Genomic DNA, 23,119 nt, shown 5'->3' on the forward strand with positions numbered 1-23,119 from the left:
GGCTGGCATTTCCCAGAAAGATTTGAGATGAACCGCCAGATGTAAGCTAAATGCCCTTGCAGTCCTCATGGTTCTGTTGGGTGCAGCTCATGTAATCGACTTCACCTTGTCCAGGATCGTGTGTTTTTGAGGTAGATGCAGAATCCAAGGAATTTTCCGCTGGACATTCCCAGGAAGGATTTAGTGGGGTTCATCTTCAATTGATGACTCCGCATGAGATCGAACATCGTCTTTAGGTCCTTGATGTGATCTTCTTTGTTGCGACTTTTCACAACCAAATCATCGACGTAGCATTCGACTGTTTTCCTGAGAAGTTCTTGGAAAATCTTAGTCATCGCTCGCTGGTACGTGGCGCCTGCATTCTTTAGACCGAAGGGCATCACAGTGTAACAAAAGACACCGAGGGGCGTTCTGAACGCTGTATGCTTCTCGTCATCTGGGTGCATCTTGATTTGGTTATATCCTGAAAAACCATCCATGAAAGACATTCTCTCAAATCCACATGTATTGTCGATAATGACATCCGTGATCGGGAGAGGAACGTCGTCTTTTGGACATGTCCGGGGCTTCGGTTCCTGAAAGTCGAATCATCCTGATTTTAACCGTTCTTGCTTCATGATGGAGACGATATTGCTAGCGCAATCTGGATGTTGTTCTCTCTCGGATCATCTGAATATCGATTAATTTCTTAACTTCTGCCTCGATGGCTTCCATTATCTGCGGACGAAACCGTCTTTGCTGTTGCTTGACAGGTTTGGCATCCGGCTTGATATCGAGGCGGTGCATTGCCACATTGGGGTCGAGCCCTGGCATATCCTCGTAGTTCCAATCGAAGACGTCAATATACTCCCTGATGAGAGCAATTAACTCCTCCTTCTCATTTGAGGGAAGACTATCGCTGATGAATATCGGCTTTGGGTTGGCCTCGTCGCCCATGTTAACTTGGACTATTTTATCTTCAGTGGGGGGTTCTCTCTGTTCGAACCTGTCACCATACTGCATGTTCAGATGATGAACCCATGGGTCTTCCTATGTTGGCATTTGATCATCGTCCTCCATTGTAGACGGATCAGCTGTAGTCATATTTACCATTAGGGCTTTGAATGCCTCCCCTAGACTTGTATCCGAATCCCATTCTGAGGAATCTGGTGGGTGCCCATCTCTGTATCGCCCAGATGATTGGTCATTGATTAACCAGCAACATTCGTCTTCTGAAGAAGATTCATACCCTAACCCTCGTTTGTATTTATAATAATCGTCCGGTTTCCCCTTCGGTACATATGCCGCTTTGGCTGGAATACGGGGACCTCGATCGAAGTATAGACCTTCTCCGAGTGTGAAATCGTACCCCTGCTTTTCCATGAGCTTGCGCGCTTCCGGACTATACTTAGATAAATGCCGACCAGGTTTGTCATCATCTTCATCTTCACTTAGGAAATGATCTGGTAACGGGGAGCTCTTTCCTTTACCGTAAATCACTTCTTTAGCGCCTCTTACTTTGTTCGGGATGACCATGGTTGTTCCGAAAGAATGCTGGAGGCGTTCCTTTGTTACATAGGACGACCGAAGCGGCATATACAAATCAGGATTATCATACAATTCTGTTATCACATCATCGAGAGACAGGGAGTACTCTAAATCATTATTTATTTCATTAGTGGCAAGTTGCCAGTTACAACTGCCCTCTGACGTTTGATCATCGTCAAGGTTGATTACAAAGGGTACAATGTCATTTAGAACATAACCGCCATTGTAATCAAATCCGGCTTCGGTATCAGCTTCTCCTCCGCTGTCCGTGCCTTGGGCCGATGATTCAGTATCGGATTCTTTACCATAAAGGAGAGAATCAGTGAAATAATTCTCATACCCTTTAAATGGTTGCTTATCCGCGACCACCGTTCTAACCCTATTATCAGTGTCGACATATTTCAAACACTGATGGAGAGTTGAGGGGATTATAACGTTACTATGGATCCAAGGTCGACCCAATAGTAAGTTATACGAAGTCTCGGCATCAATCACATAACATGTGACTTCTGTCTTCAAATCTCCCATTTGACACTTTATCCGGATTTTACCTAAAGGTCTTGACCCGCTGGTATTGAACCCGTAGATAACAGTGCCTGTGGACGCCAACTTGCTAACTGGAAAATGCATCAAGGGAAGCGGCATAATACTCACAGCAGAACCCGGATCAACTTGGATTCGGTTGACTTTGCTGGAGCCGATGTACCCGATGAAATACATCGGTTGATCGTGGTTCGAATTCTTTATTTGCATATCCTCTTTGGTGAAAGTAATGCAAGGAAGATTCTTAGTCGCTATATTGCAGTGTTGAATCAACTGTCCTGGCTCTTCAGATACCGGCTTGATCTGAGTAAGGAACGCTTCTGAATTGGCCAAGGCTTCTTGCAAGCTTCCCTGGTTTCTTTGGATAACCGCAGCAACTCATACAATGTTATCCGCGCTGGAATATTAGCAAGTTGAGCCATAATATCGAAGCTGTGCGGAGTGTTTGAGCTTTCCGGTTTATCTCTTCCAATCGGACGACTGAAACGAGACTGCTTCGGATTTTGAACCTCCTGGGGCCTCTTTTCATTCTGTTTATCAACCGGCTGTCATCGAGCTTCTTCAACCGGTTTAGGAACCGTAATCACCCCCAGCTCTGTGAGAGTTTTAGCTGGTCCCCGTTTAGTCACCCCCTGCTCAGCTAACTGATCACCAGAAGAAGGGTACTTGAAGTGATATTCATTTCCACTCCGGGTCGCAAAAACTTCTTGTTCTTCTTCGGAGAGCGGGAAAGCTTGAATTCTTTCATCATCTTCTCCTGGGATAGCAGAGACTCCGTAGCAAGACTTTCCTTTCCCTTTGGACTTCTTCTTGGATGACGATCCGGCCCATTGTTCATCTTTAATCAGGTCTGGGTGAACCCAGAGGATCTCACCGTTTGGGGCTGTATGTGGCACAAGTCCTTTTTGGCGCTATCCATACGGGTCATCATTTACTGTCTTCATTCTCACCTTGGTGACGCGTTTCGGCTTGAACCATGTTGTGGGCACCGATCCAAAGCTGATTGACACTGCATTTGCTCCAACATTCTTGGATGGCTTTGGGGTTATGACGCCTATATCGATTAACGCCTGGATCTTATCCTTGAGATGGAAGCATGACTTCGTAGGATGATGGACCGCTCTATGGTACGCGCAATACTTCGGATCCATTACTTTGCTAGCCCCTTCTTGATCCACAATCGCTGGCAGCTGAATTTTGTTATTCTCCAGTAGGTATTTAAAAATGCCAGGAACTTCGTCATCTTTGAAGGAGTACACTTTAGGAAATCTTGGCTCTGAAGACTTCTGCTTCTGAGGCCGTTGTTGCCATTGTGACTGCGATTGTTGTGGCGCTCGTTGCTGCTGCTGTTGCTGAGGTTGTAATTAAAAGGTTCGTTAGCATCAACTACATTAGCATGTGCCTTACCTTTCCCTCGTGGGACGAAATTTTTCTGTGGAGCATTCGTCGCCTGCTGGCCTCTTTCCGCCTTCTTCCTCTTTAGGAACCGCTCGGCTTGCTCTCCTTGGACCTTCAAATCCTTCCATGTTTTGGATGGAGCCGTCCCCATTGCTTCCAGCACGTCCAATGCGAGGTTGTTATGGCAAGTCTGGAGAATGAATTCCTCAGTGATCGGGTCCTGACAGTTCATTGCTTTGTTCTGGAACCTTTTGACGAAGGTGTCAACCAACTCCCCGTCTTTTTGTTTCTCGTCCAGCAGCGACCCGATGGATACCTCGGTGTCGTCGTCGAAGAAGTTAGCGAGGAACTTAGTCTCCATGTCGTCCCAGCTATTCATGCTCCCTGGCTTGAGGCGGCGATACCAATCGAAGGCGGCTCCATGCAGAGTGCCAACGAAGGACCGTACCATCAGAGGCTCATTACCAGAGATAACACCCAGGTGCGATTTGAAGTAAATCAAATGCTGAGTGGGTGAACCCATCCTATTAAACGGCGTGAAGTTAATTAGACTGAACTTCGCCGGATATGGGATTGATTCCCACTCTCTTGGGTATGGACAAGGAATGCCCGTCTTTTTCGTCTCTTGAGCGGAAATCAATGTATTGATTTTGCTCTCGAGGTTTTTAATTTTCAGGCTTTCATCTGTGTTTTCTCTAGCATTCTCGTTACCACCCCCTGCATTGATGGGAGGTTTATTAGTATTACGAGCTTCATTCGTATCCTCGTCTTCCTGATGAACTTGGTTGCGACGACTTGGTTCGCCTTGCTGGTTCGTCAGTGCTTGAATTTGTTGCTCATGCATTTCTCTCATGTTCTGCATGGCCATCTGCATTTCGAACCTGAAGGTCTCCTGTTGTTTAGCCAAAGCGTCTTCAAGCATCTTGGCCACCTGATCCGCACTTATCATAAGTGCCTCGCGGGGTTGTCCCTCGCTGAATACCGTATTATCTGATGCAACCACGGAGCTGGCATCAGATTCTTCATCTTCTGAAGGGAGTCTTGTCCGAACCCTACCATAAGTTCCTCGTGTAATGGCTCCGGACTGCAGACGAGTTAGATACCGGGGTACTGGCGGAGTTGACTCGGGATTATCCCGTATCGATGCCCTTTTGCTGGTCATATTGGTGGTGACCCTCGGAAATTCTCCGTCTTCGACTATCCTTCTACTTCGTCGGAAACACCTAGGCCTTGTTTTCGGTGTTTCGGTACTGAGCCTTTCGAAAACCAAAACTCGTTCGGGGACCGCCTTGATGCAGCTGCATTCAAACAATACTGCCCGAATGAGTTTGGAACAGGGACACTGAGTTTCCTGTTCTCTGGGACTCCTTTTCCTGGTTTTGTTCGTACTCCCAGCACGATAGTACAACTCGTCTGCTTGACGATCGGAGTAACCTATCGTGTGTTGGCACGACTTCTCAGATATAACGCTATCGTCATCAGACGATAATGTTTCCCTCTGAAACATGCCTTTTTGGGCGTGAGTTCTCGGCGGGCTCCTGGACTTCAATGCGCAAGTTGGTGCGCGTAGCTGCCCTGGTCTCTTTGTCATGTTGAGGGTAACGGTGACCCTCAGCATGTTACGTCGTTCGGGGCTTCTTTATCGGGCCCAAACGCTCTTAAACTGGAGTCTTGACTCGCTCATCGGGAAGTGGACCGAGACGCTCCAAAACTGGCTTCTTCTTTCGGGATGATTCTGCGTGATCTCCCGGAGTAGTTGCTGGAATTATCGGCGATATGGGTTGTTTCGCCTGAGATAAGCACACCATCGATCGCAATTCAGCATCCAGCTCAATGCCTGTCCAGACACCAGTTCAATTTCAACAGCAAATATTTCCGGAGCGGCATAATCTAGATGAGGACAAGGAAAAATTTAGGGAAACTGTTATTTCCTCCATCTATATTTTTGCTTTAGGTTCAATGTTTACAATATTAGTGTTTATAGCATGTATCGTTGCTATTTTTGTAAGATTCTCTATTGCAAAAAGTATGTGATGTGATTTGTAAGTTATTATGCATTGGATCTTGGATATTTCTCAACTAGGTTTGTAAGTAAATACAATATTATGTGATGTAATTTATTCTGAAATGCTAGTTGTGTGAATGAATAGGCTTATGCCTGACTGGATTATTTTGTATGTTGCATGAACTTCATTTCTAGCAGATTGTTGTAGGAGAACACAAAAATGCTAAGAAGTGTTCTTCGATACAGTTAGAAGATTTTAAGGATGCATAATCTTAGGTTCTCTTTACAAAAAGAGGCATGCTGCTAGAGCCTGATAAACTTTTGCATAAAAAAAAAGAGGCATGCTGAATTTTTTTCGCATGCTTTGCTTGCCTGATTTTAAGAATATACCACCATGTTTATGATTCTAACCAAAAGGTAAAAATTCCCTTTTACATCAGCGATAAAGACTGGTTCGCACGCACAAACTTAAGAAGCCGAGAAAATGCAACTTCAACAGGTTTCACTGTGGTCGCCAGATTGTTCGCGAAAAAAATCGTATCTTTCTTTGTTGATTCCATTGCACTCAAGTAATCGTTTATCGGTTACAAAGATCTGGTCTTTTTATAAGATCCGGTTACAACGAGATAAAAAAAAAGGAAATAAAAAATTACAACTTTTCTCTTTTGTCGAACAAATCGCGAGCTCCTTTTTTGCGGTCACTCGCTTTGTGGGTTCTTCGCCTGCGCCGGGGTTAATCCGTGGACCACCGCGCGATCTAGATCCGGTCGGATCTACGCAGTACGACGGGTATTATTTCACGAAGGAAATAATAGCCGGGGGGGGGGATTACACCAAGGAAACAATCGCCCAAATCTCGGGATCAAAGACCAAGCTTTGATCCGGAGTATGCCTGCGTAGATCTGAGATCCGGTCCTCTCGAACTCTTGCCTTATTTGGCGTTGACGATCGCCGAGCACCAGATCTGGATGAGCAAGTCCTTGAAGTCCTAAAGCGAGCCCCTATAGGTATTTGGGTTCCGTCGTTTTCCGTCTTTCGGTTCTGTTCGTGATTCGGTTGTGTGGTTGATTTAGACTCTGATTCGTTGACCTGATTTGGCAGTAAATCCGATTCCTGATTTGGTAGTAAATCCACTTCTGAGTTCAAGTCCAAAACTGATCTTGATTCGATCGTGATTCGTCCGAGTCTACCCTTGGTTGGATGACTCGTTGACTCTTCGAACCCGTTAGCTTGATTCCGCACGTGAATGGATTTATTCTGTTGCTTGCGTGCAATTCGTTAACCTCGTTGCCTCGTTGGTTCGTCGGTTCGTGCTGAGCCGTATTAAGGGACCTATAAGCAATTTTATACGCCTACACACACGCTCATGCAGACACAAATGTTCATCTCTGGGAATTCAAATGTGCCAACTTAACATTATCTTTGTGCTATCAAGCAAAGTTAACACCATGATGCATTCTTCTTGCCATTTGGCATTTGCAGCAGAGAAGATAACTGAAAATAAAATGTATTGAGTCCCATGTATTTAGCACTTGAGGCATATCCTCTTGGTACAATTTTATGCAGATGTTGTCTGAACAATCAACATTTGAAGAACTTTTGCATATTTAATTACTTGATCACTCAAATAACAGACAGAAAGTAAGATATCCTGTCAATAGCCAAACTTAAACACATTCATATTAGATAATCCTATCAACAACCAATCCTTGTTTATACAGTTTGACAGGTAAAATAGCATATCAAAAACTATTATCCTACCAGCATGCATCCAGACCAAAATGTAGAGAGTTTCAACCAAAGTTACATCATCCAAAGTTACATCCAAGTGTTCTCACAAATTAGAATCATTTTCATGTTTTAAAACATAAAAAGTTACAACCAAAATTACAATCGATACATTCAGACTGAGATCTCATTTTTTTCAAAGTATGCTCCAATAACCTGTGCTCCAACAATCTGTGCTCCAACAACCTGTGCCACAAGGGTTCAATTTTTTTCACCAATAGACTAGAAAATTGAAGATTGATATAGAAAAATGCAAGCAAACAAAAAACGAAAAGGGAACAAATTCAGACATATGTACATGGACTGGGCCACCCAGTGAACAAACCTCATAATCTAGCACCCGTGCATAAGTTTAGCTACAAATTACATCTCAAATTAATCATGAGATATGGCTTTGTGCTATGAAGTTTCATGAAAAAAATTATTAATTGTACCTTTGCAAGTTGACTTTACAACTAGTTCTATAATGCCCGAGTTACCACATCTGCTACATATGTGTTTCTTCCTTTCTTTCTTTTCTTGTGCTTGTTCTAAACCTGACTGGATTCTAGGAGCATTGCGTGGACGATCTTTAGTCCTTGCATGTCTATCAGGATCACGAACTGTAATCTGAGGAATGTGCTCCATTGTATGTGAAATGGGTGCGAAAATGTGAGAACTATCCACCATTTGTGATCTTGAATTTCTCCAACTTCTTCTTCAACTGATTCTACGAAATTTGTTAGCACATCATCAAGTTTTTGTATCTTCTCTGAATCAAATGCAAGCTCGAGCGTATTATTGAATTTTGATATTAAAGCCCAAGATTTCAATAAATTTTGCATCTTCTCTTCAACTACTCAACACATGATTTATATGTTCTTCAACAAACCCCGTGACCTCTCACGATTTTTCCTCTAATAATTTAACTCGCATCATTGCCTTACATCTCACTCGAGTCTCTTGCTGAAGAGAGATCTCTATCTTGTCTTTATATTAGATTTATAGCCTTCCTTATCACAAACAAACTTTCTGCCTACCATTTCTCTAGTCTTGCGAGAGTAATTTACCGTGCTCTTCCTTATTCTAAAACCCATCAACAATGCATAAGAGTTATAATAGTTATAAGCTTCTTCATAACTATTAAGCTTCATTCCAAGTAGTGGTTTAGGAGCATTTATAGTATTGGCCGCAATTTCACTTCCAATAACACTCGATTCTCCCATTGAGAACTCTACAGTAGTTGAATTTTCTTCCTCCATTCCGAACTCCTAAAGAAGAAAATAAATTCAAGAAAAACAAACTTAGTATTTCTATTGTGGTTAGAAATACAAACTTAGTATTTCTATTATGGAAGATGATAGGCAAAATCTGCAAGCGCACAGACTCGTTGTAGTAATCGAGGTCGATCCCACAGGGACTAGGTGTTAATTATCAAATTTCATGTTATTTGACTAGCTAAACTAATGAGTAAATTATGTAATAATCAATATTTTTATACAAGGTTTTATAGGAGGTCCAGAATTAATTTTGTGTTGTAGAAAGCTTTATGAATAGGCCCACATCATGTTTATAAAAAATGAGGGTTCTCAAAGGCCCACCTAGAAAGCCCACTTCACCCATGTCTTCGTTTGAGAGATTCATGATGATTCTTTTTCTTTTTATGGAATTTTTTAAATCAAAATCCCATGATTTTATCTCCCAAATCAAAAAAAAAAAAAACGTGAGATTCTTTTTTTTAGTTTACTTGTTTGTTTTCACCCATTTTAACAAATTTAAAAACAAATTCCTTAATTTTAGGAATTTTAAAAATTTTACTTTCCCCTTTATATATATCCTCACTTCTTCTTTCATATTAAAAAAACAAAAAAAAAGAGAAAAAGAAGCAACAGAGAACAAGAGAAGGGAAGGAGACGACATTTGGTTTTTTTTTCTTTTTGAGTTCATAGTCTTTTCTTCGACAAATCGGCAAGCATTCTTTTCCTCAAATATTATTATTTTTAGATTATTATTTTTGATTTTTTTCCTTCATGCAAACATTTTTTTTCACTCGATTATATATATATTTTGCTATGAAATTTTAATATTTGTAAGTCATCAACATGCTGTATGTATATGATAATAGGTTGAATGACATCCGTTGTAAATATTTTGATGGCTTAAGCTGTAAATATTTTGATGGCATGAGCTGTAAATAAATAAAAGTTTATAACAATATACAAAACCGACATTGATGTAGAGTTTTAATATTTGTAAGTTATCAAGGTGCTGTATGTTGATATGATAATAGGTTGAATGGCATTCGTTGTAATTATTTTGATGGCATGAGCTGTAATTAGAGAGATGACATGAGCTATAATTAATTTGAAGTTCATGCCTCTCCAAGGGCAAGAGCTGTAAATAAGTATGACCAAAATGGTTCCATCTTTGGGATCTTATATCTTCAATATACAGTTAGTTACGGTCATGTATATAGATTTTGTTTTTTTCTTTTGTGTGATTATTAAACTTTCGCTAATAGCATGCAATTGACAAGGCTTGAGGGTAACATGATTAGATATTTTGTGTCCGATGTAGTAGTCAATGGTTCGACCCTTTAAAACCATTCACTTTTTTTCTTCTCTGTATAGTCCTAGGTTTCCAAAAAAATAAAAAATAAAAAATAAAAAATAAAAAAGATTTGTTGCTTTATAAATCACTTCTTTTGGTCATGTCTTTTTGGTTATAAAAAATTATTTTGACTATTAGTTTGTTTACCAAATTTTAGACTTGTATTATTTATCAAATTCTCTCTTTTTGTCCTTTAAAAATATTAGTTCTCGTACCAGTTTTTTTTACTTATATTTATTTTAGTGAACTTGTCAACTCATTTTGTGTACCTTATTATGCTTTGAAACAGATTGTGTGGTTGAAATCAGTGTTAATCACTTGTCAACTCATTTTGTGTACCTTATTATGCTTTGAAACAGATTGTGTGGTTGAAATCAGTGTTAATCAGTAAATGTCATCAAATAGGCTAGACTGTGCATGAAGACGTGATTGTGTGGTTGAAATCAGTGTTAATCAGTAAATGTCATCAAATAGGCTAGACTGTGCATGAAGACGTCTTCCGTCCAAAAATATGATTTATAAGCATGTTTTTCATAGCATGCTACGCTCTCGATATAAATATCCCGATATGAGATTTTCCTTGGCTATTATTATTATAGCATCGACTAGACGATGCACTCCTCTTGATTAGACATGTTTTGGACCACGGTTATCTTTTATAGTTTTACGGAAGCCGTTCCACAGAATCCCTATGGTTAGTGCACAACATTTCATGCACAGTTACTTAGATTAAACAGACAACATGGGGTTTAATAAAAGGGGAATTGGACGGAGAATATAACATGTATATAAGCGGGTTTGTGCGCATTATTGATATCCTGGTATATATATATATATGAGAACTAAGGGCCCATCATGACTTGAAGCCGTGTTCTCGGGACGGTTTATGGGAAACCGACTTATATACATGAAATATTCTTCTCTAATTCAAATAACATCTAAAACAGTAATAACAGGCTTGTGTGTCTTTTGGTTGACCTATTTGATATCTATAATTAGCATTTTTTTCTATTACCGTTAATTGAGTTTTTATTATTTTCCATGCCACATTACACTTATACGTGCACTATTCCTTCATTTTACATGTTTGTTGGGAGTTTCCTAACTCCCCTGGGGTTTGTATGCCCCAGATTCAGGAACTGTTCTTTTTTCGCAGGACCGAGAGTATTTCGAGGAGCAGGCTCAGCTGCAGTGATCACCGTTCCTTCTATCAGTTCTCCAGTTCAGTTGCTTTAGGTAGTTATTTTGGTTCAGGTTTTTCTTTAGCCACAGTTGGCTCTCCAAACTATGGTGTATTTTTTTCCTTTCTCTTTAGAGATTTGTGGACTTGTCATAGAACTGTGGAAATTGCTGATATTTCTTTATCTATACATTCCATTTTATTTTCTTGGTTACATGCTCTTTGGTATAGTTTTCATTTTATATGTATACAGGATGATCTAGAGGCGTGAATGTGACTGTTTGGTTGCATTGCCGGCCAAGTCATGCTCCAAACTATTATATTTTGGAACCGGGGCGTGACAAGATTTTTATTAGTATCAGAGCCAGGTTTAGGAATTGTTGGCTCATCCTGTATACAAGTAGAAACTAGGATTGAGCCAAAAAAAGATCATGTATAGAATGCATCCTTTTTCTTTCCAGAAATCCATCCTTTGACTCCCATTTCTATGATTCTCAAGTCCTAAACTCGACCCGTCTCCTTTCAGGTGATCGCTATGGCCCCAACCCGTCGACCCCCCACTCTCGTTGTCTATGTAGGACACTAACTAGATCAGACTGATCTTGCAGAAGCGATTAGGAAGTTGGTTGCTCAAAATCGCCAGAGGGACGTGCAGCGACATGTTGCAAGGCCGGGTAATGTGTCTGATTTTCGGAAGCTCAACCCATAACACTTTGCGGGGACTGAAGGCGGATATGAGGCTGAGATGTGGTTACAAACTATGGATCGCCTATTAAGGGCAGCCAAGATACCAGATGAAGACCGAGTCGATATTGTGCAGCTGCAACTTAGTAATGTAGCCAAAACATGGTGGGATGCAGAGGAGGAGAAGCTGCCTAAGCCAGTTTCATGGGGGACATTCCGGGAGAGTTTCCTAGAGGCATTTTTTCTGAAGACAGCTCGTCTTGAGATGCAAAGACAGTTTGTTATGCTAAGACAGAGAGCTAGTACTGTAGATGAGTATGCAGCAAAATTTGCCAAGCTCAGTAGGTTTGCCTCGGGGATGGTGTCGAATGAGGTGGATAAGGGACAAAGGTTCATGCAGGGTCTAAATTTTGAGATCCAGACTCAGATTTATAGTCTGAAGGGGGTTGAGACTTATGCGGATGTCCTAGAGGCAGCTCAGAAAGCAGAACAGCTGATTGGGATCATGAACTCAGTGAAGAGAGGGGCAAACAAGCGCCCTGCAGGACAGAACTCAGGAGGTAACTAGCATAAGCCTCAAACCGGAGGAGCACCAGCCAAACGCCAACAGATAGGGACTCCGAGACCAGCTCCACAATCAACCAACATGATTTGCCATTTCTGTAGCAAGCCGGGGCACTTAATGAAGGACTACAGGAGAGCTAATGGGTTGTGCCTAGCATGTGGGGCGGCAGATCATCAGCTTTCCACTTGTCCCAGTAAAGGAGTTTCAGGAGGATATTCAGGTGGAGCGATAGTGTCAGCAATGCAGGCTAGATAGGGTGGACAACAGTTGAGGCCACCACTTCCCACGCAGCAACAGATGTTTCAAGGACATCAGATGGGTCAGCAATTTCAAGGACAAAGACAGTGGAGAGGTCCTCATTTCCAACAGTCATATCAGCCACAGTATCAGCAAGGACGCCCAGGACAATATGGTCAGCAAACTTAACTATAGCAGAGACAGGGTCGGGTTATGACACTTACCGTTGAGCAGGCAGAGGCATCTGGGGATGTAGTCACAAGTATTATTTTGGTTTATTCAGTCCATGCATTTACCCTATTGATTCTGAGGCATCGCACTATTTTATATCTACTCAGTTCGTTGCACGACACACCATACCCTGTGATAGTTTAGATGCAAGCTGGAGTATACATACCGGTAGTGGGGTGTTAATATCTAGTTGGGAGTGTAAGAAATGCCCAGTGGTAGTTTGTGGTAGGGAGCTAGTTGCAGACTTGTTGATGATTGACACTAACGGGTTCGATGTCATTTTGGGGATGTATTGGCTCTACAACTTCCATGCGACGATCGACTGCCGACGCCAAAGCGTTGTGTTCAAGATACCAGGTCACCCAGAGTTTGAATTCATGAGCGGAAGCAAAGTGATGGAGCAGCCAGAGCATCGAGTCAGTGTAGGCTGTCTAAAAATCACAATAGATAGCTGATTCCCTATTAAACACCGATGATGGAAATTACAATCTGACGACTTTCAGAAGGCTATAATTTGAAGACTTTCACATAGATCGATGAAGGATACAATCTGACGACCTTCACAACAACTGATGAAAGCTCTAATCAACAACCTTCGCAATCAACATCGGGAGTTACAATCTGACGACTCTCACATATCAAAGAGTTAAAACGAAGATTACAAAACGATGATCTTTGCAACGCTCTGACAGAAAGAATCTACAAATCGACGGTCTTTTCAAACCAAGACGTGGAAGTCCTCCCCACGTACCATCATCAAGACGCAACACCAATTCGACCGCAGACGCAGGTCAAACCTGGCTGCAAACGCAGCTCACATTCAGCTCCAAACGCTATAAACACAGCTCAGATCTAGCTGCCAACGCAGCTCATGTTCGACCGCAAACGCAGCCTTCGAAAGCTGCCAACGCAACTTCCATCTGCTACCAAACGCAGCTTCCAAATGCTACAAACGCAGCTTTCAGACGCTACAAACATGCTTCCAGACACTGCGTTTGAACGCAGAATTCATGCCAGAACGCGGATTTTGCGTTTGACTTATTCAAATACGAGCTGAACGGTTTCAAAACCGTTTCCCATGATCTAAGGGGATCACAACTCTACTCAGGAGTGATTTAAGGGGCGGTTACATCCTATTAGCCCCACTTAGGAGCGAATTAAGGAGGTGGTTACACCCCTTAATCCCCTATAAATAACTAAGAAATCAGCTTAGTTCGAGGGGGGGGGGTCTTTCATTCTTCTCTTAGGCAGCAAAGAAGAGATCATTGGCTTGTCTAACCAATTATGGTTAAGATCAATCAACTCATCAAGAGTTTCAAACTTAAGTCCTCCATAGCGTCAAATCGTGAGGAGAAGACCACATTCCAGTGAATCAAGATGTTCGGATCATCAACGGAGAGCAAATTAGATGCGAGCATTCGTAGGAGGCACTCCATCGCCACCGTGAAGAACCCAGAATTAAACAAAGGGGAGAATCCCGATTAATTCTCCTCTCTTTTGTAATCAGGAAATCCAATTGTAACTGAGATTAAAGGAATACAAATCAATTTTCCTTTATTTCTTTTACTGCAAATTTTTCCACAAACAACCAGCATGGATGGAGTATTAACCTGTATAGAGGTAGAGGAGAAGCCCATACCAGAAATTGTCGAGGAATTTCTTGATGTTTTTCCTGATGAGTTGTTGGGTCTACCACCAGATAGAGATATAGCGTTCGTCATTGATCTTATTCTAGGGGTTGCACCCATCTTAAAACCACCCTATCGGATGCCAATAGCAGATTTAGAGGAGTTGCGGAAGCAAGTCCAGGAGTATCTTGATAAGAAATTTATCAGGCTTAGTACTTTACCTTAGGGAGCACTAGTGGTGTTAGTGCCAAAGCCGGATGGTAGCAAGCGGATGTGTATTGACTACAGGGAATTGAACCGGATTACCATCAAAAATAAATACCTAATTCCTAGGATTGATGATCTTTTCGATCAGCTTGGAAGACCTAGGGTATTTTCTAAGCTGGACCTCAGGTCAGGTTATCATCAGCTGAAGGTGGGGAAGGAAGACATACCCAAGACCGCATTCCGAACACGGTACGGGCACTATGAGTTTTTGGTGATGTCATTCGGAGTGACAAATGCTCCATCTACATTTGTGAGCTTGATGAACAAGGTGTTTTCCCAGTATCTTAACTAATTTGTTATGGTATTCATCGATGATATTCTTGTGTACTCCAAGACCAAGGAAGATCATGTAGAGCATCTACGGACAATGTTGCAAATCCTACGGAAGGAGAAGCTTTATGGAAAATTAAACAAGTGTGAGTTTTGGCTAGAGAAAGTGTCTTTTCTGGGGCATGTAATTTCAGGAGCGGGTATCTCTGTGGACCCGAAGAAGGTTGATGCGGTGTGGAGATTGGATCCACCTACATCTGTGACAGAAGTACGAAGTTTCTTAGGGATGGCTGGATACTATATGTGGAGATTGGATCCACCTACATCTGTGACAGAAGTACGAAGTTTCTTAGGGATGGCTGGATACTATAAGAAATTCATAAAGGATTTCGCTAAGATGGCAGGTCCACTTACTAGGCTGACTCGGAAGGAGGTCAAGTTTGTGTGGACTCCAGAGTGTCAAGCAGCATTTGAGGAGTTAAAGGAGAAGTTGACGTCAGCACCTGTTTTGATAATCCCGGATGAGTCAGGAGGGTTTGTAGTGCACACAGATGCTTCTAGTTTGGGTTTAGGTTGTGTTTTGATGCAACATGGGAAGGTAGTAGCTTATGCATCTAGACAGCTAAAGACGCATGAGAGGAATTACCCAGTTCATGATCTGGAATTGGCGGTGGTTATTTTTGCATTAAAGCTATAGCGGCACTATCTTTTAGGGCAGAGAGTGGAAGTGTACACAGATCACAAAAGTTTGAAGTACATCTTCACTCAGAAAGAGCTTAACATGAGGCAACGTAGGTGGTTAGAGCTTATGGTGGATTATGATCTTGATTTATAATATCACCCAGGACGGGTTAACATAGGCTCTGTTTGGAAAAACTAGCTGAAAGCTACGAGATTATAGCTGAAAGCTGTTAAGCTAGCTGAAAGCTGTTAAATTATAGCTGAAAGCTGTTAGCTGTGTAGCTAGCTGATTGACTAGAGCTGTTTGGCAAAAGTAGCTGTACAACTAGCTTAACTTTGTTAAATGACTAAAAAAGATATACAATATTATTGATATAAAATTAAAATTATTGGGGGCAAAAACGGAAGAAAAAAATTAGCAGCTCATTCCCAAAGACAAACGCTACTTGAGATAGCTTTCCAAAAGCTACTTGCAAAAGACACAATCTCCAAAATAATCTCTTCCTATTTTTGGTCACCAAACAGCTCTACTAGCTTATTGACCAAGTCAATAAGACACAAGCTCTTAGATCCAAACAGCTCTACTAGCTTATTGACCAAGTCAATAAGACACAAGCTCTTAGATAAGACACTTTTTTTTTTGTTGCCAAACAGTACCATAGTGCCAGATTATTTGAGCAGGAAGCCTATGGCGATGAGACTCACCAGATAGCGGGAGTTGCTAGCTGAGTTTTGGAGAATGAACATGGAGGTTATATTGCCTGGACTAGGGAGACACTTGATGAGTTTGCAGTTATAATCAACCCTGGTGGACCGGATTAAGGCTACCCAGTTCGAGGGTGCTCGATATCAAAAATTTAAGAAACATGTGGAGTATGGGGAGAGAACTGATCTACAAATACATGAGGATGGATCCTTGCTATTCTGTAGTAGGTTATGTGTGCCTAAGGGCGATGTTAGAAGAGAGCTGTTGGAGGAGGCGCACAGTTCAGTGCTTTCAATTCATCCGGGAGGGACAAAATGTATCGGGACTTGAGAGAGCATTACTGGTGGCCAGGAATGAAGATTGAGATAGCCCGGTTTGTGTCCAAATGCCTAATATGTCAGCAGGTGAAGGCTGAGCATCAGAGGATAGCTAGGTTATTACAGCCCCTTCCTATTCCTGAGTGGAAGTGGGAACATGTTACGATGGACTTTGTCACAGCTTTGCCGAGGAGCCAGAAGGGAAACAATGCCGTATGGGTAGTAGTAGACCGACTCACAAAGTCAGCTTGCTTTATACCATTTCGAGTTGGATAGACGACAGAGAGTTTATCGGAGTTGTACATGAGGGAGATAGTACGCTTGCATGGGGTACCAGTTAGCATCGTTTCTGATCGAGACACCCGATTTTTATCACTTTTTTGGAGGAGCTTGCAGCAGTGTCTTGGGACTAGACTGCGTTACAGTACAACTTATCACTCTCAGACATATGGACAATCAGAGAGGACCATACAGATTCTGGAGGACATGTTGCGGTTATGCATGCTAGATTTCAAGGGCTCTTGGGAAGACCACTTACACTTGGTGGAGTTTTCTTATAATAACAGTTATCAGGCCAGCATCCAGATGGCACCTTATGAGGCATTATATGGGAGAAAATGTAGATCTCCTACCAGTTGGGATGACATGGGAGAGCGGCGTCTGCTAGGTCCCGAGATGATAGTGCAGACAATAGACATGATAAAGGCAATACGGGAGCGCCTTAAGTCAGCTCAAGATAGGCAGGAGAGTTGGGCTTATGCTAAGAGGAGACCTCTATGTTGGCCTTCTTGTTTTGATGATGTTTAACAAACAATTTACATCTAATATTGTTTGTCTAGTATTTGTGTTTTATATTTATTCTAGGCAAACAATAAGTTGGAGGATGGATGGAATAGAGCTTCAACGATGATATCCAATGGAGGTTGGCGGAATGTCGGTGAAGCCTTGCTATTCAAAGTTCAAGATCCAAGTTAAAGCTTCATCCGAGAGATTACCTAGAAGAGCTTATTGAAGATCAAGATCTAGCTTGGGTAATTTAGTTTAGGGTTTATATTATGTGTGTTTAATACGTTAAGCTCAATATCTATACACACACATTATATCGGTTTTCATATATATATATATAGTGATATATATATATATATACATACATATATATAGTTTTATAGTTTTCAAGTTTATATATGAAACAAATGCATAGAATTGGAAAATACTATTTTGTTTCATGCTTATATGTATATATATGATTTCATCTTTAACAGATATATATATATATATATATACATATGTTTTTGGTTTTATAGTTTTCAAGTTTATATATGAAACAAATGCATAGAATTGGAAAATACTATTTTGTTTCATGTTTATATGCCTATATATGATTTCACCTTTAACAAGCTTATATTTAATGAAATCATATTTAGTGTTTTGAATATATTGCATAGAATATGCAATTTTATGAAAATATTGTATTTCTAGGTTATAGACTTCATAACAACATGTTATATCTTTTATCAAGTCTATACAATCATTTCATAAGGTTTCAAAATGTTGTTTAAGTCAAAATATCAAAATATCTATTTTCAGGTTTTCATGGTTTTGAACATATTTGCAAAATGATGATATTTTTCATTTGGGAAGTCCTTTCTGAATTTATTATCATGTTTATTATCATGTCTACAATCATTCCCCAAAGTTTTATATTTTTTGAAATTTATTTGATATTTTTAAACAGCGTTTTAAAATCAGAAAAACAGTTTTCAATTTTCTGTCATATCCGTTTTCGGTCGACCGTACTGGTCGACCGAACCTGAGGTCAAATGTTCACTGGGCGACAGAGAGTATGTCGGTCGACCGGTCCGGTCGACCGATGAAAATTTTTGGTCGACCGATGAATTTTCCGGTCGACCGACGATGTTGTTTTCAACTTCCAACGGCTAGTTTTTGACCGTTGCCTTGGGGCTGTTTTTGTCTTTTGCTCAGGTTTTTGGCTGAATTCTTGGGAGGCTATATATGCCCCCATTGTATTCAATTCTAATGATTGATGAGAATGTTTTAAAATAGTTTAAGAGTTTGGTTTGTGGAGCAAATTTCACAAGAGCAAGTGGAGATCATCCTTGGTGTTTGAGCATTCATTCTTCTCCCTCTCTCTTGTCATCTATAGAGAAGTTTCCTTAAACTCAATTCTAGCATTTTATAAGTTTGTTCTTAATTTCATAAGCTAGATTTCATATTGAGTTTATATTGTTTTATCTCTTTGTTCACACACAACCTATTGAGCTTATTGTATTTACATTCATAGTATAATTTGGGGTTGTGGGTTTGTGACTAAGAGTTATGCTTAATTGAGTTCTCACCTTGTTAGAGAGAACAATCATTTATTATATTGTGCTTAATTGTGAGGATTCACTTGTAATACACTGGTACACCGAGAGAAGTGTGTGGTGAGAGACGGGGTCGAATCCAAGAGGAGTGGCGTCGGTTGACGTGCCTAGGGAGAGGTTGTAACCGAGCACTTGAGGAGGAGGACACGGGCTAGGACCAACACTTAGTGTGTGAGGTGTGATTACATAGTGATTGTATTGTGAGGTGTAAACGTTGTTCGGGTGAACGTAGAAAACCCGGTTGTGATAGTGGAGATCTCCTCGAGGTGAGGAGCGGAGACGTAGGTCGTGGGGACCGAACTCCGTAATCATATTGTTTGTTTGTGATTGCATTGGCGCACTTACTTTTATGTTCATATCTTATATCGCCTTTGTATATTGCTTGTTGATTATATTGCCCACTATCTAGTTTAGATTGTTTACCCTTGAGTTTATATATCCTTGCACATACATTGCCTATATCTCTTTGTTAGGATATATCTTGTTGTTCATATTGCTTATCCTAGCTCATATACATTGTTGTATTTCATACTTGCTAGGATAACTTATTAATTAAGTTTTAATTGGCATAAAATCGGATTAGATTAGCATAAGACCCTAATCACCCCCCCTCTAGGGTCTAACAATTGGTATCAGAGCTTGGTGCTCTTTGATTTAAGGTCTAATCGCCTTGAGTTAAAGATCCAAGTTAGCTTATTGTGCTAATCTATTTTTGAGCTTTATTTGTATCTTGCTTGCATATATTTTTACAAATTATGAATATGAATGATGCATCTTGTTTAGGCTATGATTCTAGTGTTGCTCCTAGATTAGACAATTTCCCCTATGCCCAATGGTGTGTTAGATTTAAACTATTTGTTAGATCTAAACATTTTGATTTATGGGAAATTATAGATGATGCTTATATTGTGCCCATTTTGGAGAAATCCAAGTGGAATAAAAATGATCATCGCATGTTTACTATGAACAACATTTTGTTAGAATATTTGTTAAATGCTTTTAACTCATCTATGTCTAACAAGTTTGTTCATTTTGATAGTGCTTACACCTTATGGATATTTATAGAAGCACATCAAGGAGACTTGGAGGCGATCCGACAAGCTTTGGAGGATCCCGCTTCAAGTTCATGTGGAGCATCATGCACACGGCCACTAGGCGATAGCCCTAGTGAGGTTTGCGAGTTCAAATCTATTAATGATTTACCTAATGATGAACTTGCTTGTGCTAGTGAAAAATTATTACATGCCTTTAACAAATTGCAAAATGATTTCATTAATTTACAAAGCAAGCATGAAATTTTGAAATCCGATCATGAGTTGTTAGCATCTAAGTTTGAAACTATTTCTAATGAAAATGTGATCCTTAAAGAAAACAATGAAAAATTAAAATTGGATCATGTTTCTTTAACTTCAAACGTTGCTAGTTTAACTCATGAAAGAGATAATGCCATGTTAGAAGTAAAGAACATACAAAATAATACTGCTTCCTTTATAAATGATTATTTATGTTCTACTTCTAAAAATGCATATGTGCCTAAAAATGAAGATTTGAATCTTATGAAAAATAGTATTTCATCTTTAGATTCAACTTTGAAAATATGCATTGATAACCATAAGAAACTTATGGACAAGTGTGCTAAATCTAGTAAATCACCCATACACTATGCACACTTGTATAGCAAAGTTTACAAGTGCTCCATTTGTGGTCGTAAAGGCCATTTAGCTAAATTTTGCTATGATGCACAAAAACATAAGAATATTAATCCTTCTTGTGCATCTCATCAAGTTTCTTCATCACATGTACACACACATGCACCCATTGCTCATCATAAGCATGCTCATGTGTATAGATGTGATCATTGTGGTAGATTTGGTCATTTGGCCAAATTTTGTTTTGATTTAAAGAGAGTTTCACATTTGCAAAATAATTTTAAAAGATCATCCATGTTTGCAAATGTTTCTAAAGTTTCCCGTGCACAACCGTTTGGTCAACATAAGCAAATGCTTCCTTTCCATTGTACTTATTGCAATCGGAAGGGTCATTTGAGTAATTTTTGTTATGACCGTGTTCGTGCACCATATATGCCTAAGAGGGTTCATAACCCTAAGGCTTTGAACTTTAATGATAGGGGTCATGTCCCTAAATCTTTTGGTACCAAGAGTTCTTGGGTACCAAAACAAATTTAAACTTTAAACCAAGAATTTTAGTGTTCTTACTTTTTCCTTTCTTGGTTTTAAAATTATGTCTTAAAATATTTTGATTATGAAAATAAATTTATAATTGATAAAATCTTTTGTTTTCATGATTATTTGTTTTGTTTTGATGAGAGGTTTGCATTTATATAACCCTCCGGATTTATTGGGTGTTTATTCCCAAATCATATTTACCGGATGCTAGAATGATTATATGGGTTGTAACAAGCTTAAGAGCTTGATATATTGTTGCCTCTCTTGAAATTCTTTTGTTAAAGATTTTATTTTGATTGATTGCTTTGAATTCATTATACTTCACTTATATGATGATATTTATGTGTTTGTGCTTATGGATCATCTATTCGTGGTTTATAATGTATTCTATGAGTGGTTTGATCAAGTTCTTCATTGATCAAACATCGTTTTTGGATATAAACTTTGATTTATGATTTCTTCTGATGGATTTGTTTTCATTTGAAAACTTTTTTGCATGTTTCTCATGTTCCTCTTCTTTTGATTTCATAAATCTATTCTTATACATGGTTTTTATAATGAGACACTATCTTTATAATGTCATATCATTATGTGTCCTCATTGTATCTTGTTTGTATGTGAGTGATGCTTAGCATATCTTTTCATTTATGCTCGCTCACATATTTGCCATGATCTTTCTTTATCTATATTCTATATGGCTTTTTGATAGGGGGAGCATTCCCTATAATTGTTTGGTACTCACCTATGCTTATTGATAGGGGGAGCTTTCGCTCTCTTATTCTTTTGTCCCCTTTTTGATGTTGTCAAAGGGGGAGAAATATTGTGAGTATATGTATATTCTTTCTTGTTTATATGCATGTGAATTGTAATTTATATATTCATTTCCTTTCATGCATATATCATTTTTGTAAATTGTTTGTCATCATCAAAAAGGGGGAGATTGTTGGCCTTCTTGTTTTGATGATGTTTAACAAACAATTTACCACTAATGTTGTTTATCTAGTATTTGTGTTTTCGTATTTATTGTAGACAAACAACAAGTTGGAGGATGGATGGAATTAGAGCTTCAACGATCATATCCAAAGGAGGTTGGCGGAATGTCGGTGAAGCCTTGCTATTCAAAGTTCAAGATCCAAGTTCAAGCTTCATCCGCGAGATTACCAAGTAGAGCTTATTGAAGACCAATCAAGCTTGGGTAATTTAGTTTAGGAGTTTATATTATGTGTGTTATATACTCTAAGCTCAATATTATATTCACACACACATTTATTAGTTTCTTAGTATATATATATATATAGTTATATACATATACATCTTGGTTTTTAGTTTTATCCACAAACAAAGTTTTTACAAATAAATTCCAAAAAATGTGTATACATGCTTGTTTTCTATGTGGATAAGTTGTTTTGGTTTAATTTCATAGATATGAAACAAATATATTTTCATATACATACTCATACGTTTTACTTTCTATTGTATTTGTGAAAATATTGTTTTCTTGGTTTATAGACTTAACAATAATCATATACATCTTTTATTAAGTCTACAAAATCATTTTGTAATGTTTCAAAACATGGTTAAGCTAAAATGTCAAGATTCATATGTTTACATTTTCATGTTTTGGACTATTTTGTAAAATGATGATATTTCTCATTTGGGAAGTCTTTTTAGAAAACCAGTTTTTGTAGCATGTGTATTATCATGTCTACAATCATTCCCCAAAGTTTTACATTTTTCTGAATTTATTTGATATTTTTAAACAGGGTTTTAAAATCAGCAAAACAGTTTTTGAATATGTCAGATTTCGGTCGACCGCACCGGTCGACCGAACCTAAGGTCAAAAGTTCACTGAGCGACAGAAAGCTGTCGGTCGACCGGTCCGGTCGACCGATGAAAATTTTCGGTCGACCGACGAAATTTTCGGTCGACCGAC

General features: G+C 39.6%; 1 protein-coding gene across 1 annotated transcript; it reads left to right on the forward strand.

Moving 5' to 3' along the window:
- LOC109839126 lies at positions 11,791-12,282 on the forward strand. The gene has a single exon (XM_020407558.1). The coding sequence runs from the start codon at positions 11,791-11,793 to the stop codon at positions 12,280-12,282; it is 492 nt and encodes a 163-aa protein (XP_020263147.1).

Source organism: Asparagus officinalis, chromosome 4, assembly GCF_001876935.1.
Source record: "Asparagus officinalis chromosome 4, Aspof.V1, whole genome shotgun sequence".
Lineage (NCBI taxonomy): Eukaryota > Viridiplantae > Streptophyta > Magnoliopsida > Asparagales > Asparagaceae > Asparagus > Asparagus officinalis.

What these genes read in the sequence shown, in the direction of transcription:
- LOC109839126 (XM_020407558.1), top strand. Translation starts at nt 11,791, where the DNA reads ATGGATCGCCTATTAAGGGCAGCCAAGATACCAGATGAAGACCGAGTC.